The following is a 23626-nucleotide window of genomic DNA, read 5'->3' as shown; positions in this document are numbered from 1 at the left end:
TGGTTTGAGGGTGACAGAGCACTGGAACAGAATACCCAGAGAGGCTGTAGAGTCTCTTCCTCTAGAGGTATTCAAAACGTGCCTGGACACAATCCTGTGCAACCTGCTCTAGGTGAACCTGTTTTAGCAGGGGGGTTGGACTAGATGATTTCCAGAGGTCCCCTCCAACCCCAACCATTCTGTGACTGTGTGATTTTCAGCTCCTTTGTATCTTATCTGTCTTTTCCGTTTATACATTTATTTTTACTTTCATGGTTGTGGGATTATTTGTTGTTGATGCATAATCTGTTTGCAAACATTTATATAAAGCTATTAACCTGGACCACGTTGAGTGACGTTTTCTAAAAACATTATCATCAGGGAACATAGCCATCTTTGCTTTCACATTTTAATTCTTTTAACTTTCTCGTATCTTAAATGGTAAAGCAACACCATTGTGTTTGGTCCATAGGTTTAGTGACCAAATTAAATATTTCATGCTTGGTTTAGCTTTCTTAATTGTACATTTGCGATATAGCATATATGTATCATAGCATTTACTTCCACATCCTGATAAGGAGAATACCTGAATATTAGGAATACTACATTTAAGATATTGTAAAATTATTATTTATGGAGTCCTTGTGCAAACTAATAAATCCCATGGTTTCCTTTGTGTTACCTGTTCCCTGAGCAAGCTTACTATTTGCTATGAACCTGGGGGCTTTGTGTGTATTGCTAGCTTTCCTATGCTAAATTATCACACTTCTAGTCTTATTCCTTCTCCCTGAACTCAGCTCAATTACTTTGTGGTAAGGGCTCTTTGGACCTTTCTGTATCTCCTTCTGCTTTCTCTTTCCCTCTTCCATTTTTTTTATTCCCCACCCCTTTTTCTCTTTTATGGTATCAATATATGGATATTTATGATATCAGATACCCAGGAAGATGGGCAGAGCCAAACATGATGTGTACTGTCATCTGAAATGTGCCAGAGGTTTTCAATGCGCAACAGACAGCTTAAAACTATCAATTTTGCTAACCAGAGGCTAATGTTTTAATAATGTAAACTGGATCTCGTCCATTTTTGCCTAGAACTTCACTGAACGTCAGTGTGACTCAAACTATCCACAAGTTTTCTCACTCATGATTATCCCACGGAGAACACCTCATGTCCTTGCTAGTTCAGGCAACTAGCTTTAATTAAATAAAAATAAGAATTTTTAAAAATCCTTTAATTTCTTCAGCTAAAATATGTGGAATTTGTGTTAGAACAGAAAATAATGAAATACCCCATCTTCCACTGCAATGCATAGTCTCATTAACTTAGAGAGTTTGCTCTGCAATATAATAATAGAAGCAAACTTTCCAGTTATAACAAATTCCCCATGGACTACAAGTACCTAAGTTAGAGACCAATGACAAATGAAATCCTCCTTCCCTCTAAAAAGTCCATGATTATTAATAGCACAAATCTTGTTACTCCTGTAGTAATCTTGCTGCATTGCCACATAGTTTTTGTGCCTATATTAAACATGGTACTTTAATTTTCAATACACAAGATGTGAGTAGCATTTAACCCCCTAAAAATTCTTGTGGTTTTAATGTAGATAAAATTAATATAATGCACCTGGAGAACAAACAATAATAATAAATAAATAAGCAAATTAAAAAAAAAAGCCAACTTTAAACTTCAAATTTAAAATCATGGGTTTTGAGTTGGCCACTTCCATTCAGGACTGATTTTCTGGAAAAGTCAGCTTGAAGTTCTGTAGTAGTCAAAAAGACAAAATCAAAAGTTACAAGTTATTAAGAAACAAAAAGATAAGAATCAGAGCATATCATTATGCCACCATAGAAGTTCACGGTTAGCCAGTATATTGAATACTGTGTGCAGTTCTGCTCCCTTCACAAAAAGAATCTAACAGAACTGAAAGTTTCAGAAAAAGCCAACAAGGGAGATAAAAGATATTAATCTTCTTTCATATAAGCAATGGTTAACTAAGCCAAGGTTCCTTAGTCTAGAAAACAGTCAACTAAGGGAGAATATGACTGAAGTTAGAACATTATAAGGAACTTGGTATGGTAGGGCTCAAGTATTCATTTTCTCTTTCCATAGAAGAATTAGAGGGTACTGAATGAAAGAAATGAAGGAAACAAATTGAGTGAAAGAAAATGAAGCAACAGGACCCAGATTCAAAACAAACAGAGGGAGGCAAACCTTCATATACAGCTAGTGATAGGCCAAATTTGTTGTGAAAACATATTGTAGATGCAACAAATCTAAGTGAGTTCAAAGGAAGATCAAACTAGTTTGTGGAAGATAAGGTCCCTGAGAATTACAAAATGCATGGAAAAGACATCCACCTCAGAATGCCCTTGATCTGAGAGTTGGACATTGGGGGAATATTAAGGGGAATTACTATATATTTGAAAACCATCTTATGGCTTGCTCCCTAGACATTGACTTATGGCCACAGTTGGAGACATTTTGTCAGGGTAGATGAACCTCCTTATTCACTTCTTTTAATAAGCAGGTCTATTATCTGTTAGGTCATTAGCCATGTAAAATAAGAGTTCTGAATCACCAGTTGAGATACTCCAGTGTGTAATGCCTTTCTTTGAACCTGAATAGATTCATTTGATGACTGACACCTAAAATCAGAAGCAGGAGTACAAGCTATTAATATTTTAGATGTCACAGAACACATGTGTTTTCTGCAAAAGGCTGACAGATTGACAGAGGACATTCATGCGTTATTCAGCAGCTGTTGAGTCCAGATAAATAGCTGAGAGTCCTTAAAGGGAATCTAGCTGCCTGTGTTTAGGCAACTTCAAAGCAGTTTGCATACATTTGCATATATGTGTCTGTGAGGGAGGTATCTCCTCATGGACTCTGGGAACTAAATTCTCCTGCTTCCTGGCCTTCAGACACTTCTCTGAAAATGATTGGGTCTCCCAGATAGATGTTCTATGAGATCTAGAAATCTACCAGACTGTACATATATGCTGCCATAGGCAATTAAAACCTGCTCTAATTTGATATTCGGCAGAATATAAGGATCAGCATCTAGAGATAAAACTCAATTGCCTGAACATAAACATTGAGAGTTTGATTGACTTCTGATGCCTTAGGGTATATGAGATATCTACATGGGTCTGGCAGATATGGCACAAAATCTGCATAAGCGTTGTACTCTTCCGGCCTGACATCAGCGAGATCACAGAATCACAGAATCATTCAGGTGGGAGCAGACCTGAGGAGGTCTCTAGTCCAACCTCCTGCTCAAAGCTGGGTCAGCTATGAGGTTAGACCAGGTTGCTTAGTCCAATGAGATCTTGAAAACTTATAGGGATCTCAAAAGTCAGTAGATATGTACATACAGGCAAGTGAATCAAACACTTAACATTTACAACTTGTAGCCTTCTTCCTTGGAAACGTAATAGAATATTCCTTCAGCTGTATGCACTAAGCATCTGTTTTGGTAACTACTGATTATAGTTTCTATGCCAATTGTAAAGATCGTTACATTATCTGGATTATTAATCCTTAATTTTGTCAATAATACAGCAAAACAATAGATTCAAAATTTGCACAAGCAAGTTCTTTTGGTTTTGGTTTTGGTTTGGTTTTTTTCCTAGGTTTGTTGGTTTTGTTAGGTTTCTTTGGTTGGGTTTTTTTTTTTTGGTTTTTTTTTGGTTTGGTTTTAAAAATAAGGGATGTTCCTGGAAAGTATTCCATAAAATACTGTAGAATGTTGTTATGTTATATGACTGCACATTCAAGAGGCTTGCAAAGAGATGCCTTCTGGATCCTTTCAGTGTTAGGTTGGAAACCATTAAAAATAAGTCAGGCTGTAGCCTACAAGAGACTATTTAATTTTCTTCAATGTCTTCAGTAAGAGACTAGTAAGATTGTAGTCTTAAGGGATGGTGAAACAGTGATCTAACAGTTGCCTATTTTAAAAATCAACTAAATACTTATTTTCCTGTCCCTCCTCCAAAACAATAGCCCTGCAAACCCTTGTATTCTACAATGAAGTGATATACTTTTGACATCCATTTTGTGATCTTCTCTCATTGCATGGTATTGCTTTTCTAGGAATTTCTAACCTTTTTCATTCATGATTGTGTCATTTACAGATATTGGCTGATCTAGAAAACCATGCGCTTTTTAAGGATGACCTAGAATGCCAGAAACTTATTCTGGAAGCCATGAAATACCATCTTTTACCAGAGAGAAGAACTCTCATGCAAAGTCCAAGAACTAAACCTAGAAAATCTACAGTTGGGACACTTTATGCTGTTGGAGGAATGGATAACAACAAAGGTATTAGAGGATATTTGTTACTTTATAAAAGTTATATTTTGCATTTTCTTTATTAGAAAATAGTGAAATAACTTTCTGTTCCAAGACTGGGGTAGGGGTGTCTAAGTCAGTCAAGAAATGCTGCCAAGAATTTTGGTGCAATGAAAATCTACTATGTTTAAGGGAAAATATAATACTATTAGAGAAAAGAAACTAAGTTTTGAGTTCATTCTTGGTTCAAAATTATTATAATTTCCAAAAAGAATTTTAACAAAAAATCTAGAGTGGCATTAATTTACCTTAGTTTTAGCTTTCTAGAAATTATGTTTCATTTATAAGTAAGGCAAATATGTATGTACCTTTTCTAATCAATGAAAAAAGGCAGTTTAATATGCAGTGTATTCCATCCTTAAGTAGTTGTCTGAAATAATATGGATGATTCATATTCTTCTGATGCAGAAATTTATTGATCATCTAGAGAAAAAGCCTAGACAACTAGCTTAAACTAGATTACTACTTTGTCAACAGCTAAAGGAAGGTGAAATAATCCCCATCTTACTGTGAAGAAAAGTAGGAAACAGTGGAAATTTTATTAAAGTATTTTGCTGTTATTTGTTGGGAATAAGAATTATGATGAAGTGTTTTTATTTCTGCTAAGAAGTCTAATCCACTGATTTCTTGACTGGGATGAAATAAAATATTTGAACTAAAAGCTAGCTGTGTTATAAGACTATATACTTGGAAAGGCTTTTATTATTTTTTTTTCTTGAAATTCACTAACAATTCCATAGTATCTTACATTTCCATGTCCATATTTAGACTGAAAAATATGCCTTCAGAAACATTAGTCCTAATATAAAAGAAACTGTACTTAAAAAAAAGTATAATATAAAATTAGATCTTCAGTATTTCACAACTCTGTTTCTAGGTGTAGTTATTGCAGTTGTTTTACTTAAATAGCTGTGGCAATATCACTTGCAAAAGAACATCGCATGTTTTTTCCCATAAAGTTACACCAATGAGAAAGATGTATGACATTTCTACTTGTGTGAAAAAAAAATGTTGAGAGAACAGAAAAATGTTGAGGAAAGAACCAATAGGTATATTTTCTTATTATAGCTGCAGATTATTTTTGCCCTTGTAGCATTTATAAACGTTTGTGTAGCTGAATGTTAGGCATGGATTTACATAGAACATTGCCTTTGGATCATAAAATACCTGAAATACAAATTTTCTCTTACGTAGGACAAATGGCGATGAACACTTTAAGTATTCAGGTAGTGGAAATGACCATAAACCCAATTTAGTTGCAGCTGTATTTGTTCTAGCTTACTATACACATTGGTTCCTGGTTCACATAGCAAATCAAATACAGAAATATTTAGGAAGACAGCACAGAGTGTAGCACTGTCACAGCATCAACACGCAGCCTATTTTGCAGATTCAGGTCAGGCAGAAGCAGTTTATTTCAGCCCTCTGTCAATACAAACTCTGACTGAAAACAAAAGTACCAGGGCTTTTATACATTTACAGTGGATAAAAACTGCTTTGAGAGGAGACTCGGCATGGCAGAGCAGCATCTATGTAGTAGGAGCCTTTGTTACAGCTGATGTAATGTGTATTCCCAATAACTCAGGGCCTGCAGCCGTGTGGCCTTGACTTAACATTTGCTCAGGTCATCCCGCTTGTGATGCTACTGTGTCCGTGTCTAGATTTTAGGACCAGCAAGGCTTGTTTCCACACATCAGTTCAGGAGAACTGAGTGCTGTTTGCGTGTTTTGGGTCACTGTGAGTTCATAAACCACACCTCAATATTTGGGCCACAAGATGATGCTGATACTGTATTATTTCTCCTCAATATTGTTTTTTTTCCCACAACTTTCTCCACTGAAATGCTGACATGGATGACTGCAATTCACAATGATGTATTTTTAATGTCTCCTGGTCTTTGCTACCAAATATGAAACAGTTGCATATAAGAACTAGATGAACTAAGCAAATTAACAATTTATTAGCTAGCATATAAAAGAGTGGGTAAGTGCTAGTATTATGAAAGTAATTGAAGGTTATGTGCCCATCACATAAAAAGTAGCCTAGCAGGCTAAATCAAGTTTGTTTAGAAATCTCTTCTATAGGTTTTTTCCTTTCCATAAAACAGAGGTGATAATTAAACTCCAGTAGTCAGTGACTGGAATTATGACTGAGATGTGAAAAGATAATGCCGCATAGTAGAATCATAGAACCATAGAATCGTTTAGGTTGGAAAAGACCTTTAGGATCATCAAGTCCAACCGTTAACGTAGCACTGCCAAGTCCACCACTAAACCATATACCTAAGCACCACGTCTACACATCTTTTAAATACCTCCAGGGATGGGGACTCAACCACTTCCCTGGGCAGCTTGTTCCAATGCTTGATAACCCTTTCAGTGAAGAAATTTTTCCAAATATCCAACCTAAACCTGCTGTGGTGCAACTTAAGGCATTACCTCTCGTCATATCACTTGTTACTTGAGAGAAGAGACTGACCCCCACCTCGCTACAGCCTCCTTTCAGGTAGCTGTAGAGACCGATAAGGTCTCCCCTCAGCCTCCTCTTCTCCAGACTAAACAACCCCAGCTCCCTCAGCTGCTCCTCATTAGACTTGTGCTCTAGACCCTTCACCATCTTCGCTGCCCTTCTTTGGATGCACTCCAGCACCTCCATGTCCTTCTTGTAGTGAGGGGCCCAAAACTGAACACAGTATTCAAGGTGCGGCCTCACCAGTGCTGAGTACAGGGGAGCAATCCCTTCCCTAGTCCTGCTGGCCACAGTATTCCTGACACAAGCCAAGATGCTATTGGCCTTCTTGGCCACCTGGGCACACTGCTGGCTCATATTCAGATGGCTGTCGACCAACAACCCCAGGTCCTTTTTCAGCGGACAGCTCTCCAGTTACTCTTCCCCAAGCCTGTAGTGTTGCATGGCGTTGTGGTGACCCAAGTGCAGGACCCGGCACTTAGCCTTGTTGAACCTCATACAGTTGGCCTCAGCCCATTGATCCAGCCTGTCCAGGTCCCTCTGTAGAGCCTTCCTACCCTCCAGTAGATCAACACTGCCGCCCAACTTGGTGTCATCTGCAAACTTAGAGGGAACACTCGATCCCTTCATCCAGATCATTGATAAAGATATTAAAGAGAACTGGCCCCAATAACGAGCCCCTGGGGAACACCACTTGTGACCAGCCACCAACTGGATTTAAATCCATTCACACAACTCTTTGGGCCTGGCCATCCAACCAGTATTTTACCCAGCAAGGCGTATGCCCATCCCAGCCATGAGCAGCCAGTTTCTCCAGGAGAATGCTGTGGGAAACCATGTCAAAGGCTTTAGTAAAGTCCAGGTAGACAACATCCACAGCTTTTCCCTCATCCACTAAGTGGGTCAGCTTGTCATAGAAGGAGATCAGGTTAGTCAAGCAGGACCTGCCTTTCATAAAGCCATGCTGCCTGGGCCTGATCCCCTGGTTGTCCAGTATGTGCTGTGTGGTGGCACTCAAGATGATCTGCTCCGTAACCTTCCCTGGCACCGAGGTCAGACTGACAGGCCTGTAGTTCCCGAGATCCTCTTTCCGGCCCTTCTTGTAGATGGGCATCACATTTGCTAACCTCCAGTCAACTGGGACCTCCCTGGTTAGCCAGGACTGCTGATGGATAATGGAAAGTGTCTTGGTGAGCATTTCTGCCAGCTCCCTTGGTACCCCTGAGTGGTCTCCCCTGTCCCCATAGACTTGTGTGTGTCTACGTGGTGTAGCAGGTTGCTAACCATTTCCCCTTGGATTATGGGGGCTTCATTCTGCTCCCCATCCCTGTCTTCCAGCTCAGGGGGCTGGGTACCCCAAGATCAACTGGTCTGACTATTAAAGACTGAGACAAAGAAGGTATTAAGTACCTCAGCCTTGTCCTTGTCCTCTGTCACTATGTTTCGCCCGGCACCCAATAAAGAATGGAGATTTTCCTTAGCTCTCCTTTTGTTGCTCATGTATTTGTAGAAACATTTTTTTATTGTCTTTTACAGCAGTAGCCAGATTAGGTTCCAGCTGGGCTTTGGCCCTTCTAATCTTCTCCCTGCGTAACCTCACAACATCCTTGTAGTCCTCCTGAGTTTCCTGCCCCTTCTTCCAAATGTCGTTAAGTCTCATTTTATTCCTGAGTTCCAGCCGAAGCTCTCCGTTCAGCCAGGCCAGTCTTCTCTCCCACCGGCTCATCTTTCAGCACATGGGGCTGGTCTGCTCCTGTGCCTTTTTAGTACTAATTGGATAGAATTAAAAGGAAAAAAAATAGATAATTTTGTAATTTTAATTTCCTAAATCTACAAAACTTCATTTAAGTCTCTGTTTCCAAACACCTTTATTTATTCATTTAATTTGAAAGGCACATATCAGAAACAGATGTTCTCTATATGTTTACGTTAATAGAATGAGATGTATTAGAAAATTAGAGGTATATGCTTCTGACAGTGTTCCATTCACCTTACCCATTCATATCGTCACGCTGACTTCTGTAATTTAGATTAGCAGGATTTAATAATCTAGCAGTACACAAAAGCTGTCTAGATGCACATGTAAAGGAGGATGCTAGACTGAAATAAATGAGGAAATAAAACCATGTGATAGAACATGATGTATATGGTCTATGTTAGATAGTGCCATGGAATATTATAATGAGGAAAATATACTTGCACAGCAAGAGAAGACTGGTATAAATAAATGAGCAGTATTATATTGGTGGCAGAATACTGACTGATTTCTCATGAGATGTTCTAACCTGTCTCACTACCCAGCAGGTAGGATGATAAGGGACAAGGAGAATCTGCAGAAAAAGAAAAGTAAAGAAAACAAAAGTGTCAGGGTAACCATGATCCAAAAACAACTGGTATATATTACTTTGGAATAGTCCTAGATTAGTTTATCAAAGTGCTAGATTAGTTCATTATTTACTGGATCACAGTCTTTAAGTAAATACAAGGGAAAAAGAAATGAAAAATTACATGAGCAAGAATGTGACATAAAAGTGTGACAGGTCATTAACAAAGAGAGGGAAAAGTTGATTTACTGAAGCACTGATATTAAATGTGTGGTTTTCATTAATCTTGTGATAAGATATAAAACAAAAATTTCTCTGATGGTAAATAGGTGAGATGCATCATTAGTCTATATCAAGTAATATTAAAAGTCCTTTCATTATTATTTAGAAATTTTTAGAAAGATCTTTGATATCATCACAGATACATTAAAAAATGAATCTTTTGAAAACTGAAATTGTGAGGTCTCCAGTCATTGTTCCTTAAACTCCCATGTTGCGTATTTTGCCTTTTCTTTAATGGTTTTCAATCATTTGTAATAATCCTTTTTTCTTTACAAATATGGTTTATCAAATGTGGTTTATTACTTACATGTCATTATTACACAGGAGTGTCATCTAAAATGACTACATGAAGTTACTCTTTTGCTCTGGTGAACTTTGAAGATGTCCTTGTTTTTCTGGGCTTTTTTTTTTTGTTTCTAGCAAGATATTTCTCATAGCATACTTCACTTAAACCTTATTTATTTTAATTTTATATTTTTTTATTCTCATATAGGCATACTTTTTAAATACTGAAAGAAATCTTGGACAATCTATTGTAAATACTGAAAATAAAGGCAGAAATAGGAAAAGATCACGTTTTTCCTCTTATGTAATTCTTGCTTTTCAAGATAGGTGTCTGAGATTTTTGTTACTTGAGAATCTATCTATCATCTCCTTCATCTTCAGTTTAGTAGGAATTATTAAAAAAAAAAAGTAAAATCCATCAAGATTGTTTTGTGGCATTTTGCAAGTTGTGGAAATTACTACAAACCACTTTGTCTTCACATACATAAAACATTTGACAGCATTCATTACCTATTCATTTGATGTACATAGCTATCTTGAGAAAACATCTTCATCTTACTTACATTTTCATTCAAAATATACAATGTGCAGTAACTGAGTTTGATTTTCAGAATGTGAGTACTTGTAGTCCTTGTATTTGTATAATAGACAAACAGCAAAACCTACTTAAGAAGGTATAGTATTTCCTTAAAAAAAAGGGGAAAAAAATGTCCAATATGTTTATTACAGAACATTTGTCCCTGGTGTGCCTTTTGAAATAATTTATATAAATATGCATGCTTTGTAAGTATACATAGATGTATGTGTATATGTACTCATATATATAAGTAATAGGAATTATTGAGGTGTTCTCTTAGAAGTTTGAGGCTGTAGCATGGTAAAATACCCTGCCCTATCTGTTGTACTTAAGCTGTTCCTTAATCCAGCATGCAAATGAATTCATGGCTAGGGCTTCCTGCATTTAATGATAGATCGTCTTCATAATACATTTTTGTTAAGCTTTTTTTTTAAGAAGAACTTGGTATATATTCTTATTGCTATTCAGATATTAGAATACAAGTAAATAGTCTTATGCTTACAAATTGTTAAGGAAAGTTAGGAAAGGCTGCTGGCTCCAGCTGCCCTGGCCCAGGACCCTCTTGCCCAGCTGCTGGAGCCCAGTATGGTGCCCCTGGGGACCCAGGGTCTCTGCTTGGGCTTGAGGGATGCATCTGCCATTTTCCCATTAGTAGGTTCAACCAGTAGCGAAGTTAAGTGTGTGTCCCAGAGACACCTAGGCACACAGAGGACACAGACATGGCCAGTCATACAGACAGCCACAGACAAGGTGCTGCCCCCAGCAGCACCCACATTCAGTACTCATACCAGACACAAGCACAGACAGCCACATCCCCTCCTCTTCTTGGGCTGGCAGAGGCAGAAGGTCACTGGTGCAGCACACACACCACACTCTCCAGGTTCACAGGCACATGCACATTCTTCAATCCAAGTACTGGGACAGCCCCTCTGCTCTCGTCACTCCGACGGTCCTCCCCCAGTAGCTGGTTATCAGGACACAGCTCCAGTAGCTGGAGGTTAAAGACCGCACTGGCTCCAGTAGCTGAGACCTCAGGCCAGGGGCACTCACACCCCCAGTGTGACTCCAGGAGCTGAGCTGCCCCTGTGAAGCAGGAACATAAACATGCTGTTATTACTCATGAAATAAGTAGATGTTCACAAAAGATCAACTGAGAAGTGAGAAATGGACTGTCCCTTTTGCAGTCATACTCTTTTTATTGATAACATCATATATCTGTCCTCACCAGTCCTCTGTATGAGTTTCTTCTGCCTTTAGTGTTAGCTTGTTTTCACCTATATGTTTTCCGTGAGGACATTTGTTATGTTAAATTAAAGAATCATGTAGTCATAGCCTTAAAATACCTCAAGAAGATGATAAGCTGAAATAAATTATGTCTCTGATATTCCATGCAGCTGTCTGCCTACCACTTTTATTCAGATATGTAAAACTGTGCTCTGAAATCTTGCCTGCTCTAAGTGAGAGGTCTGTTTCAACCACACAATTCCAGTTTTTTCAAATATCGTAAGTCATTTTACTGACATAGATGATTGTAATGTGATGTTTACTCAGTTCCATGTAATGTATTTTAGTATTCTTTCCTATACTTTCTGGAGTCCATTTTTTCCAAAAAATGAACACATTTAGGTTTTTTTTTAAACATAAAAATATATGTTGGTATAATCCAGTGTTTTGCCAGTCATTCTCTAAGTAGCAATGGGAAACAATTATAGCATAATTTACCTTAATTGTAAAATGCACTAATAAAGAAGTAAAACTCCGTTAGCTTTAAGTCAACACAGTGTACCAATGACCATCTCTGTTTTCCTTTTTTTACCGTTTTTGGAAGATTCAGCAGGAAAAGAATAATGGAATATATAAATAGGAACAACAACAAAAGTGTCTCTCATCAGAGTCATCAACCTAGTGTAAAAAAAAAAAATCCACTACTTCTTAAAACAGAAAACAAGGCAACTAATTTCAGGAGCTTTAGTTTATCTATTGCAGAAATTCATATTTTCAATCATTTTAATATATTACAGGAGTTTGTCATTGGACATATGTTTGATAAACTGCAAAAGGAATATGATTTTTAGTTTGATTCACACAATACTAAACTGAAAATGAAATGAACTGTTTCAATTCCTAAGAAATATGTATATGTTATATTTAGTTGGCAACACAACATTCTGGAGAGAGGAATTAGAATTTATTAAATAACATTAAGTAACCTCATGAAGTTCAACAAGGACAAATGCGAAGTCCTGCACCTAGAGAGGAACAACCCCAGGCACCAGTACGTGGTGAGGGCCACCCAGCTGCAAAGCAGCTTGGCAAAAAAGGACCTGGGGTCCTGGTGGACACCAAGTTGAACATGAGCAAAGCAGTGTGCCCTTGCCACAAAGAAGGCTAACGGAGTCCTGGTCTGCATTAGGCAAAGTATTGCCAGCAGGTTGAGGGAGGTGATCCTTCCTCTCTACTCAGCACTGGTGAGCCCACACCTGGAGTGCTGTGTCCAGTTCTGGGCTTCCCAGTATAAGAGAGATAAGGAGCTGCTAGAGACTCCAATGAAGGGCCACAAAGGTAATGAAGAGACTGGAGCATCTCTCCTGTGCAGAAAGGCTGAGTGAGAGAGGTGGGACTGTTCAGCCCAGAGAAGAGAAGGCTCAGGGGGGGATCTTATCAATGTATATAAACACCTGAAGAGTGCAAAGAGGTCAAAGACATGTTCTTCTCAGTGGTGCCCAGTGACAGGACCAGAGGCAATAGGCACAAACTGAAACACAGGTGTTTCCCTCTGAACATCAAGAAACATTTTTTTACTGTGAGGGTGACTGAGCCCTGGCACAGGTTGGCCAGAGAGGTTGAGGAGTCTTCATCCTTGAAGATATTCAAAAATTGTCTAGAAAAGATCCTGGGCAGCTGGCTGTAGGTGGCCCTACTTGAGCAAGGGGATTGGACCAGATGACCTCTAGAGGTCCCTTCCAGCCTCAACTGTTCTGTGATTTTTTGATTCTGTAACATGATAGCATAGCTGTAGAGTAAAGTTGGTGCTCGGTTAATTACTTCACCAGAGGAATATGAAATACACTCGCTAATGACTGATGAGATAATTAATTATATAAATCATACTAAAATTCTCTTCTCATCCAGTTCTTATAAGTATTAATATTATTACTTGCTTCTGTTCACTCCTGTGAATTTCAATGTGTTCCAGAACATTCAGTCTCATAGGCTAATTTGCAGTTACAGTACTTTGATTTACATGTGCATTTCTGAATAGAAAAAAATCCAGATTGTAACACCATCTGGTAGTTTTTCAGTACTTATTTTGCATCACTTAATTTCTGGCATGTTTTCAGTGTAGTTAACTTCTGAAATTGCTGATTCAGTTATGGTTTTAAATAAAGAGAAGAACCTGAAGCAATCTATTCTGAAGCCTGCATGGCTTCAAATATAAGGCAAGAGCCAAAGTTATTACACAGAAGATAAATTTCGTCAACCAACAAGCTCCTCCGCTTGCCAGTCTGCTACCTTGATATTCACACCTATTGCTACAACCTATGTGGTCAAGCAGAGACTGCAAGAGTCTGCTGCCTTTGTGGGAATATTTAGGGGTTTATTCTCCCAAGAACACCCCTGTGTCCCCCCTCATTATTTCCCTGCTGCTTACTGACTTTTATTTTCTGTACATTTCCAGTGCAGATATTTTACCACTGATTAAAGTACACAGAAAAAAAAGGAAACCTTGAATGTGATCTAGAGAAGACACATGCATGGCAGCTTGGTAATTTAGAGGACCTCTGTCCTGTCAGAAACCTTAACTTTTTCCATACACTAACCAATTTTTGTTCCCTGATCACCTAAGTTTCATTAATGGTTGTTACTACTGGGATTTGCTTTGGAGTAAACCAAATAGTTTCTTCCAACACAAATCATGGATGTTGTTCTGGAGTAAGTTCACTGCTGGAACCACCCTCAATAGCCAGTGTGGATAAGACTTCAAAGATGTTGGCACCTCCTGCCCTGTGCAGTCCTCCAGCTCTGTCTTGCACCTTCAGCCACCTCATAAATCTTCATGCCAAATTCTAGGAACTGCTCAAAAAGGCCATAGTTTCAGGCATGAGAACATCCAAGTAAGCTTCAGTACAGCTCTCACCTTATTTTTAACACTCTGAACTGGAAAAACAAATAAGCAAACAAATTTAACTCTTTGGACTACAGAAGGTACTATATAGAGCCTAATGAATACTGAGCATTAGCTGGTTCCTATCCATGCAAGTTAGGAATAGCACCCTTTACAACAGGTTTGCCTTAGAGGGAAGTAATTGAAGCAAAACACAATCTCCCAGGAACTGAGCCAACAGCTAAGCAGTGTGGATGAGCATCTGTATAGCTATAATGATAAATAATAAAAGAAAGCTGAAGGTAATGGGAAATTGGTGCTCTTGCAGTGCCAAACTGCTCAATTCACATAGTTTAAACCGAATTATGATCAAAGCAGCTTATTGATTTACTTATGATACATAATTAACTGGCAATCAGATGAACTATGTATTTAGGATCAGTATCAGTCATGCAGTAAGAAAACTGCAATACTAGACACTTATAAAATATGAATTAACTTCTTCAAATTTCTGAACACCCGTCTTGAGCAAATCCCCCAAAGTTTTAGTCACAGACATACACGTGCACACACATACACAAGCACAGATACACACAGCCCCTCTCACAGTTTGTGCAGGTCACCATCACCACCTCCCCAGTGGTGGGAGCTCCTCTAGGTGCACACCCCTCCTGCAGGAGATGCAGTTGTCCCGGCGTTTGCTGCTGTTCACATGTAGAACCTTTCTTTTTATTAACACCAAGTCCCAGTGCTTTTAACTGCTTTTAAAGAAGAGGCAAGTGTTTTGTTGATAAGCAAAGGTAGACTAGCATACCACATGATATAAATCTTAAATAAGAGGCACTTTTGTAAGTTCTAGACTAGATAAAAACATAAAATAAAACATGAATGTTTTATGTTATAAAACATAACACTAAAGGCATTACCTAAAATAACTGTCTAAAAGCTGTCATTTCTGATACTCTTTAAAATATAAACACTAGTGGAAAAAACTTATATTTGTTTTAGATAATTCTGATCATACTGAATAATTGAATATTCTCAAAGGTTTTCTGATATTTGTTCATGTCACTTTATGGCAAATCCTTATGACATTTCAATTTTTTTTTCACTCCAAAAATGTAAGAATTATTATATACAAGTTACATATTTTTGGAGTGCTTAAAGGAAATTTTTACAGTCTAGCTAAAGGTAAGAGTAGTGAATTGCTACCCTGTTTTCTGTATAGCTCTTTCTTTACCGAGAGATTCTCCTTGATATTTGCGTCAGTAACCTATTTAGGTCACATTCATTCCACTTGAGTAACCGTCTTTTCAGTTCTAAATGTAATGTTGCAGATCACTACATCAAGGTCATCATTTTGCACCTACTCATAGCAGCATCTCTAAATCTTGAACAAAATGGTCAGAGTACACGTCAGCAACAGCTTTAGTAATAGCAAAATCAGCAGAAAGTCTTACAGGGAAAGAAAAAGTAGAAATTTTGTGATGATACATGTAGAGCTCCTACCGTTCTTCATGGGTTTAAATACTGAATCATTCTAGCTATGAGAAAAGTACCTTTACTGTGGAAATGTCTACACTGAATGTAAAGGTGAGGTTTGGGGGGAGGGGGAATGTTTAGGCATTTGTATCTGCTTCTGACACAATTTTCACTTTGTTTATGCCAAAATCCCTGCATTTATACATAACTGAAATGAATATATTGCTCTCATAGTCTCAGACATTCTTCATGAAGTTTATTTGACTTCATGTAGTCTATATCAGGTTGGTCAAAAATACACCTTTGGAAGACAGGCTCTAAATACAGCTGCATTTGACTTAAAACATTGAATTACAAACAATCTTGCAATACATTTATTATTTTTTTATGCAATGACCTTGCTATATGATTAGTCTTCAATCATCAACTATGCCAAAAAGATGACAATGGCAGTCAGCTTTATACAAAACATTAGCAAGGAAATGTAATATGCTTAACTTCAGAAAAACAATAAGTGTAATAGAAAGATAACTGAAAGATCACTTGAAAAGGCTTCACCGAAACAATCTCACAATTTCACAAGCTTACAAATGATAACTAAAACAAAAAATAACAATTTGTATTATGCAATGGCATACTGATTTGTAGAAGGTAAAATTGTGAGTTCTAGTACTTTATTGTTTCATCAGAAACCTTGGATGGGAGAATTACACACACATAGGAATTGTAATTGTCAGCAGCAGTTGGACATTCATATAAAACTATCCTGATCATCTACAGTAGTTTCATTTCTAAAGTTTTCCTTCTCTGTAGATCTCGCATTACTTCCTAAACCTTGATTAATTAGGGCTTATAATGCCCATGAAAGTATATAACTCAGGCTTATTTAGAGATCTATCCATCTGAAAAATAGGGGTTTATGTACTTGTGTGTTTATAGAAGAATTGCCTTAGTGCACAGTATGTTTCTTATAAGATCCCCAATATTCTATATATTTGCTTTTCATTTATCGTTTCAGTTTCATATCCAAAATCTTTAAGACAGCCTAATAAGTCATGTTTTTCCTTTTTACCTTTAGATGACTAAAAAACCACTAGAGTGATACACGAGTGAAATAAACTATAATCTAATACAATTTTAATGTAATTTCACATAATTTTTTATATTGTTAGTGGTATTTTAATTTGGGCCTGTGTGTGTTTTACTTATACTGTGGTATTCCATCAGTTTTGTTTTATAGGAAAATATGTCTATCTCTGCATAATCAGCACATACACTGCAGCCAAAAATGAATACTGATTTTTTGCTGTATTTAGTTTATTCATATCTTCACATTAAACCTGTATCTCCCATTTACCTAGGAAAATATACCATAGTATCTTCCCAACTGCTTCCTTCCATCCTCCTATTCTTGGGAAATTAGATTTTCTGGTTTTCTGAAACATTTAATCATAATTACTTTCGTTTGTCCATAGGGATTAGAAAAAAGTAGTTGTCTACAGATTTCTAACATTGGTAAGACATCCTATCACAGCCTGTATAGACTGGGGTAGGCAATATTAACCAACATTGCTCATTTCTTTGAGTTTGCACAGTTTGGAAGTTGCTTCAGTTAGGAGTTGGCTCTGCTGACTGCTGTCTACTAGTCATGGCAGAGAGAAGACTTTCTGATCTTAGCTGGGATATTATGCTGTTGACTTTTGGTTGTCACTGGAACCAGCATCTCCGAGTGACTGTTCCTCCACTGTGCAACACCATGGTGGTTTAAAATAAGTTGTTTGACTCTACGTACTGATCTCACCTTAGAAGGTGAATGTCAATGGGGAGGGGCTTCCTTCCCTCTTTCTGCTGTCTGTCTAGGCGATACTGCATATTCCCTCCAGATCTCGTGGCAAAGTGACTCACAGCTCAAGGATGCATACCATACCACCACCTTGTGGCCCTCCAATGTAATTATTGGTTATGTATGCAGTCGTTCAGAGTTAATGAAATAATGTGAGGCCTGTGTCACAGACAACTGGAATGGTGGTTTTGTATCAGGTTGGGGATATTTAACATTATGTAAAGGTGCTTGAGCTTGGAAAGACTACTAAAATCCTTTTCAAAGTTACTGCAGGATGGAGGGAATCAAACATGCTGCATTCTCATCCATTCTGCCACCGAGTGGACCCTGAATTGAACACTTCGCTCAGGCGTTTCTTCCATTTTTGTATTACTACTCCCACTAGAACCTAGTAAGAGACAAATATGTATGAAATATAAGCATTCAGGACCAGAGAGTGAGCCGAGGGCCATGCTACTTGGCAGTATAGATGCATCCTGTTAATTTGATTACTCTTGGCTCCTAGCTGAAAACTGATTGAATGTAGACACAAGGACAATGCAATAGTCTTACCAGCCCAAAATCCAGGACTTAAGTACAGCACAAAAGTTTAAACAAGTCTTTTATATTGTAAAATATAATATATTGCCTATCACAATGGTCACAAGTACCTCAGTCTTTAACATGTTATCCTTTTGTGTACGAAAATATTATCTCACTTTATTTAGAGGGAAGCTCAAGCACAGAGAGGAGAAACAATATCCCCATATTGAATTTAGGTACCAAAATGTTAAGTGTGAATATACTCTATCAGTAAGTGGCTGATTCTGAGAATGGATTCCTATGTGAAGTGCCTTCCTTCGGACACAAGGCGAGTAGGCTCAGTGAATGGAAACTGTGAACATAAGTGCATGTATCAAGATGCTGTCTAGAGCTAGTCAAAAAGTAAATGCAGAAGTCAGAGGTGTCTTAGATCATATGCACTCTGCAACTTTTGGACTTTGTTCGTGGTTCCTATGCCTCACCTTCTCCTCCTCGCTATACTAAAACTGAAAATAAAAGACAGTTCTTCTGCAGGAAAGATTGATTGTAAAAAGCATTCATAAGGAAACCGTACAACAAACATTCTCCTCAAACTGTTGATGTTTCCCCGTACTCCAGAAGATCTTAAATTCCCCTGTTAATAAATAAATAAATAAATAAATAAATAAATAAATAAGAGTGACATTTCTAGGATAAGTCCTGTAATGTCAACTCTTCATAGACAACATGGGATTCGAACCTCTCCGACTTGGAAGCAGACAAGAGAAAGACATGTTAGGATAGTGGTAAAAACACTGCTATTTTTGTCTTGTTCTATTCCCTGCAACATCCTGTCTTTATTTCAGCATAAAATTCCCTATTAAACTATGTCAGTCTTGAAATCTACATTAAAATGTGTTTTCTTCATGGATTATGTACAATCTTTCCTCTGAAACTCATGTCTCTTAATCTCCTATATATTATCCCATATCTTTTGTCCCTCAAGTACATCTTTGTCTCCATTTCTTTATATGTTTCTGTCCTCTGACTTCTATTTTCCTCTCTAAACTGTTCCAAAAAATTACAAGTAATGTATGAGTAGTGTGAGGTGGTGCTGTTATTTTAGAGAGCATAGACAGAAAACTTCAGAGGAGAAATAATTGCCTGCAAAGTTTGTTTGTTTGTTTGTTTGTTTGTTTTCCCTAAGAGTCTGGGGCAATTGCAAAGGCTGCTGTAAGAGGGAAAATATGTAGGGCAGAGCATGTAAAGAAACACATGGGAAGAGAGGTGAGATAGCCATGTACAATGTACGGTTATATAGTTTTGGGGCCAGTAATTAATCAAACCACAGGGATTTGCATAATTTAAAAATTAACGTACAGCTGTGGGTCCGTAATTTATGAAAATCTCTATGTGCAGGCTGTGATAATTTTATTTGGGGATAATTTTAAGTATTGTTTAAACCAAAGTTAAATTCAAGGCCATATTTACTTTATAGCACGAGTAGAACCGTCACTATGAAGGGTGGTAATAAGTTGAAAGTAGAAGAATTGTGAAATATTAACAAATATGTTTTAAAATATGTTATGACTCACACTTTGCAAATTGTATATTTGCTTTAAAATTTAGGAGTTATTTGAGTCACCACTCAGAGGGCAGGGTTAAAATTTCAGGAATAACAGCTTTTCAGGACAGAAAGTTTATCTTCAAGTTCTTTATAATACACCTTCCAAATGCTCTGTGAGGTACTGGGAATGAACAGTTCCTTGGCCCCTGGGTACCTGGGTGGATGAATCTGGAGAGGACACTAAAACCAATATATACAAAATATAGTCTGGAACATTTTGGTTCTCTAAACTGAATAACTATCCCTCCTAAAAATTTTGTATTTTGAAGATACATCTTTATATCATTAATTTTTCAAAGAAAGTGTTCAACTATAGTAGCACAGGAAGAGGGAACAGGGTACAATAGCAGGCAGTTAAGGAGCTTGACAAAGAAACATTTTATTGTCACTGTATCTGTTTCAAACAAGAAAACGAAAATCTGCAAGAAGTGCTAACAATAAAATTATAATGAGTTATGAACACTGAAATAAAATGTTAAGTTAGTTACTTTAGGGACCATACAGCAGTGATACTGCATAAAAAATTTATCTAATAATTTGTACTTTGTGAGCATTTAATCTGTTTCTTCACATTAACTGAGATGAATCAGAATTCTAGAAAAACAAAAGCATTTGGACTGCAGTTACTGAAATATGTTATGTATGTGAACCAAGTTATGCCTGAAAGATGAAGACTGAAAACAGTTCTTGCCTCCTAAAACTTTTGCTTTCAAAGTGTCTATTATTTAAAGCTACTTTAAAATGTCAGTTTTGTTTTATTTAGATTCTCATAGAAAACAAATGCAATAGAAAACTTGCCTGGGGTCCATTCCCTTGTCTTGAACTGCCATAGCCTGCATTACCAAAACCTATATGGTCTTTCCCCTTTCACTCCCACCTGGAGTACTGCATCCAGCTCTGGACTCCTCAGCACAGGAAGGACATGGAACTGTTGGAGCGGGTCCAGAGGACGGCCGCAAAAATGATCAGAGGGATGGAACACCTCTCTTGTGAGGAAAGGCTGAAAGAGCTGGGGTTGTTCAGCCTGGAGAAGAGAAGGCTGCGGGGACACCTTATTGCAGCCTTTCAATACTTAAAGAGGGCCTACAAGAAAGATGGGGATATTCTTTTTAACAAGGCCTGCTGCAACAGGACATGGGGTAATGGTTTTAAACTAAAGGAGGGTAGATTTAGACTGAACACAAGGAAAAAATTTTTCACGATGAGGGTGGTGAAACAGTGGAATGGATTGCCCAGAGAGGTGGTAGATGCCCCATCCTTGGAAACATTCAAAGACAGGCTGGATGGGGCTCTGAGCAACCTGATCTAGTTGAAGATGTCCCTTCTCATTGCAGGGGGGTTGGACTAGATGACTTTCAAAGATCCCTTCCATCCCAAAGTATTCTATGATTCTATGAATATAGGAAGGTACTAACAACTGACACTAGAACTAGCATATGGTTCACCTAAATTTTAGTGTTTACACTATACATGCTTACAACTAAACTATACACTTAGTGCCCACTGTAGTCAATACAGGTGGTGTATTGGGTCTGGCTGAGATGGAGTTAATTTTCCCCATAACAGCCCTCATAGAGCTGTGCTTTGTATTGGTAGCTAGAAAGGTGTTGATAACACAGCAGTGTTTTGGCTACTGCTGATCAGTGCTTGCACAGCATCAAGGCTGTCTCTCCAACATTCCCCCCTTACCAGTCGGCTGGCGTTGGGCAAGATCTTGGGAGGGGACATAGCCAGGACAGCTGACCCAAACTGATCAAAGGGATATTCTATACCATATGACATCTTCTTAGCAGTAAAAGCTAAGAGAAAGGAGGAGGAGAGGGGGGCATTCATTATTACAATGCTTGTCTTCCAGAGAGTAAATCTTTTGTTTTCCTTTGCTTCCATGTGCAGCCTTTGCTTTTGCTTTTATTAAATTGCCTTTATCTTGACCCACGACTTTTTTCCATCTTATTTTCTCCCCCCTCCCCCATCCTGCTGAGGAGGGGAGTGATAGAGTGGCTTGGTGGGCATCTGGCATCCAGCCAAGGTCAACCCACCACAGATGGAGATGGTACAGTTGGTCTTGTCAAGACTGATATTTGCGGGACAGGATAGCTGTACAGAATCCATTGGCAGCACTGACCAGGACTACCCTGGGAGCTCATACAAATACCTCAAATTGCAGATACCTACATTTTCATGTTTGAACGTGTATCCCTCCCCACTCCTGATAGGGTGAACTGAATCCATCCTAGTTATCAAAGACAGCCAAGAAATTGAACAAAGAAAGGAACTGTGTCTGTTCAGAGAATATTATAGCACTGTGGCTGTAGTGGAATATCACCACTCATTGTTTAAATTAATCTTCTTCCTCTGTCTGTGTGTCTTCATTCCTGCTCTTCAAAAATATTTGTTTATTTCCACCATAATCTTCTTCCCACCATCTCGCCTTCATCTCACTATCAGCTTTTATCTTTTTCCTTTCATTTTTTTGCAATCAGTTTACCTCTACCTAGTTAAATCTAGTGAATAAACATACAGCTGTAGAATGAACCAATATTTGCTGCTATCACATTATTTATTTTTGCATGCCTTACTTCTTCTTCTGCCTATGTCTGGTTTTCAATCTGTAATACATGTAGTTGATTTTTACACTGATTTTTCAAGTGCCTAGCACAATGGGATGTATTTGTGAGTAGTTCTTTACACACTACCACTGTAAACATGATTAATAATGTAGGTTTTTCTGGTCCTGAAATCTACAGCATGTTTAAATCCTGCATTTATTTGTTTTTATTTACTTAAATCGAAAGTAATAAATTTACGACTATTCACAGTTCTAAGTGCACCACCGCATTGTTATTAACACAATAAAATCACATCAACATTACAGTAAATTTAACAATAAACTCATCATTGATCATTTTGGTTTCCTGCAGCTTCAACACAGTTTAGAATCTCTCTTTTCTCGTACATGTAGTGTTGAATTTATTTATTTCTGTTTCTTCTCTTTTCTGCTCATTTTTTTTCCTATACTTCTGACAGTTTTCTATGGCATCTGAGAAAATCATAACTTTCTGAACCTGTGGAACAGAGGCTTAATCTAACACCATGAGGTGTTCCAACAGAACTATCACTGTTATGTGTGCCTAAGTTATTTAGCTATACTAGGAAAAGATTCCTATGAGATCATACATATATATATGTATGTTACTGTGAAAATCCTACAGAGAAATAAAAAGTTGTAAAGTTGGTTAGACAATTATAGACCCTTTATGACCTGTAGACAAGTTAGACCATTTATGATCTCTCTGTTTCAGTAATGTTTCCAGTTTCCTGCTTTCTTTCTGATATCATACTAGTTTAATAAGGGACTTGCTTATTTCTTCTTTTTCCAGTCATGTAAATACTTTATCAGTTTGTAGAGAACAAGTATGATAGTTGATATGACAACCGAGAAAAGGAGATGATTTCTAAATGATTTGCTAAAAACAAAAAAAGAAAACAACATATTTTAAGATGAATGAGGGACTAAAATTACATCAACTTTCTACTGACAAGTAGAGAGATGGAACATCAATAAAAAATTGAAGTACATACAAAGGTTAAGTTTAACGTGACTCATAATTTACTCTTAATTACTTACTGATTACTTTCTGTAATGATAGACATCCATCATAATCACTTTGACCTGCATAATCCCATAATACTTATAATACTACTGACCACCTAAAGTCAGTGAGAGTACCTTATTGAGAATATATATGGAAAAATGTCCCTCACAGTAAAATGATGCAATACCTGCCATATTTC

The 23626-nt window shown here is 37.6% G+C and overlaps 1 protein-coding gene across 2 annotated transcripts in view; it reads left to right on the top strand.

Annotated features, from left to right (window-relative positions):
* KLHL1 (kelch like family member 1) overlaps window positions 1-23626 on the top strand; it is a gene marked incomplete at both ends in the record, with an annotated part of 244859 nt that overhangs the window by 169856 nt on the left and 51377 nt on the right. For both annotated transcript variants that reach the window (XM_082337823.1, XM_082337822.1), the window contains one exon: window positions 4120-4306. In XM_082337823.1, the coding sequence (XP_082193949.1) occupies window positions 4120-4306 (187 nt within the window). The remainder of the gene's footprint in view (window positions 1-4119; window positions 4307-23626) is intronic.

Source organism: Platalea leucorodia, assembly GCF_965183815.1.
Source record: "Platalea leucorodia genome assembly, chromosome: 2".
Taxonomy (NCBI): Eukaryota; Metazoa; Chordata; class Aves; order Pelecaniformes; family Threskiornithidae; genus Platalea; species Platalea leucorodia.
Note: the sequence above shows the minus strand (reverse complement) of the source record. Positions and strands in the feature narration are given on the sequence as shown.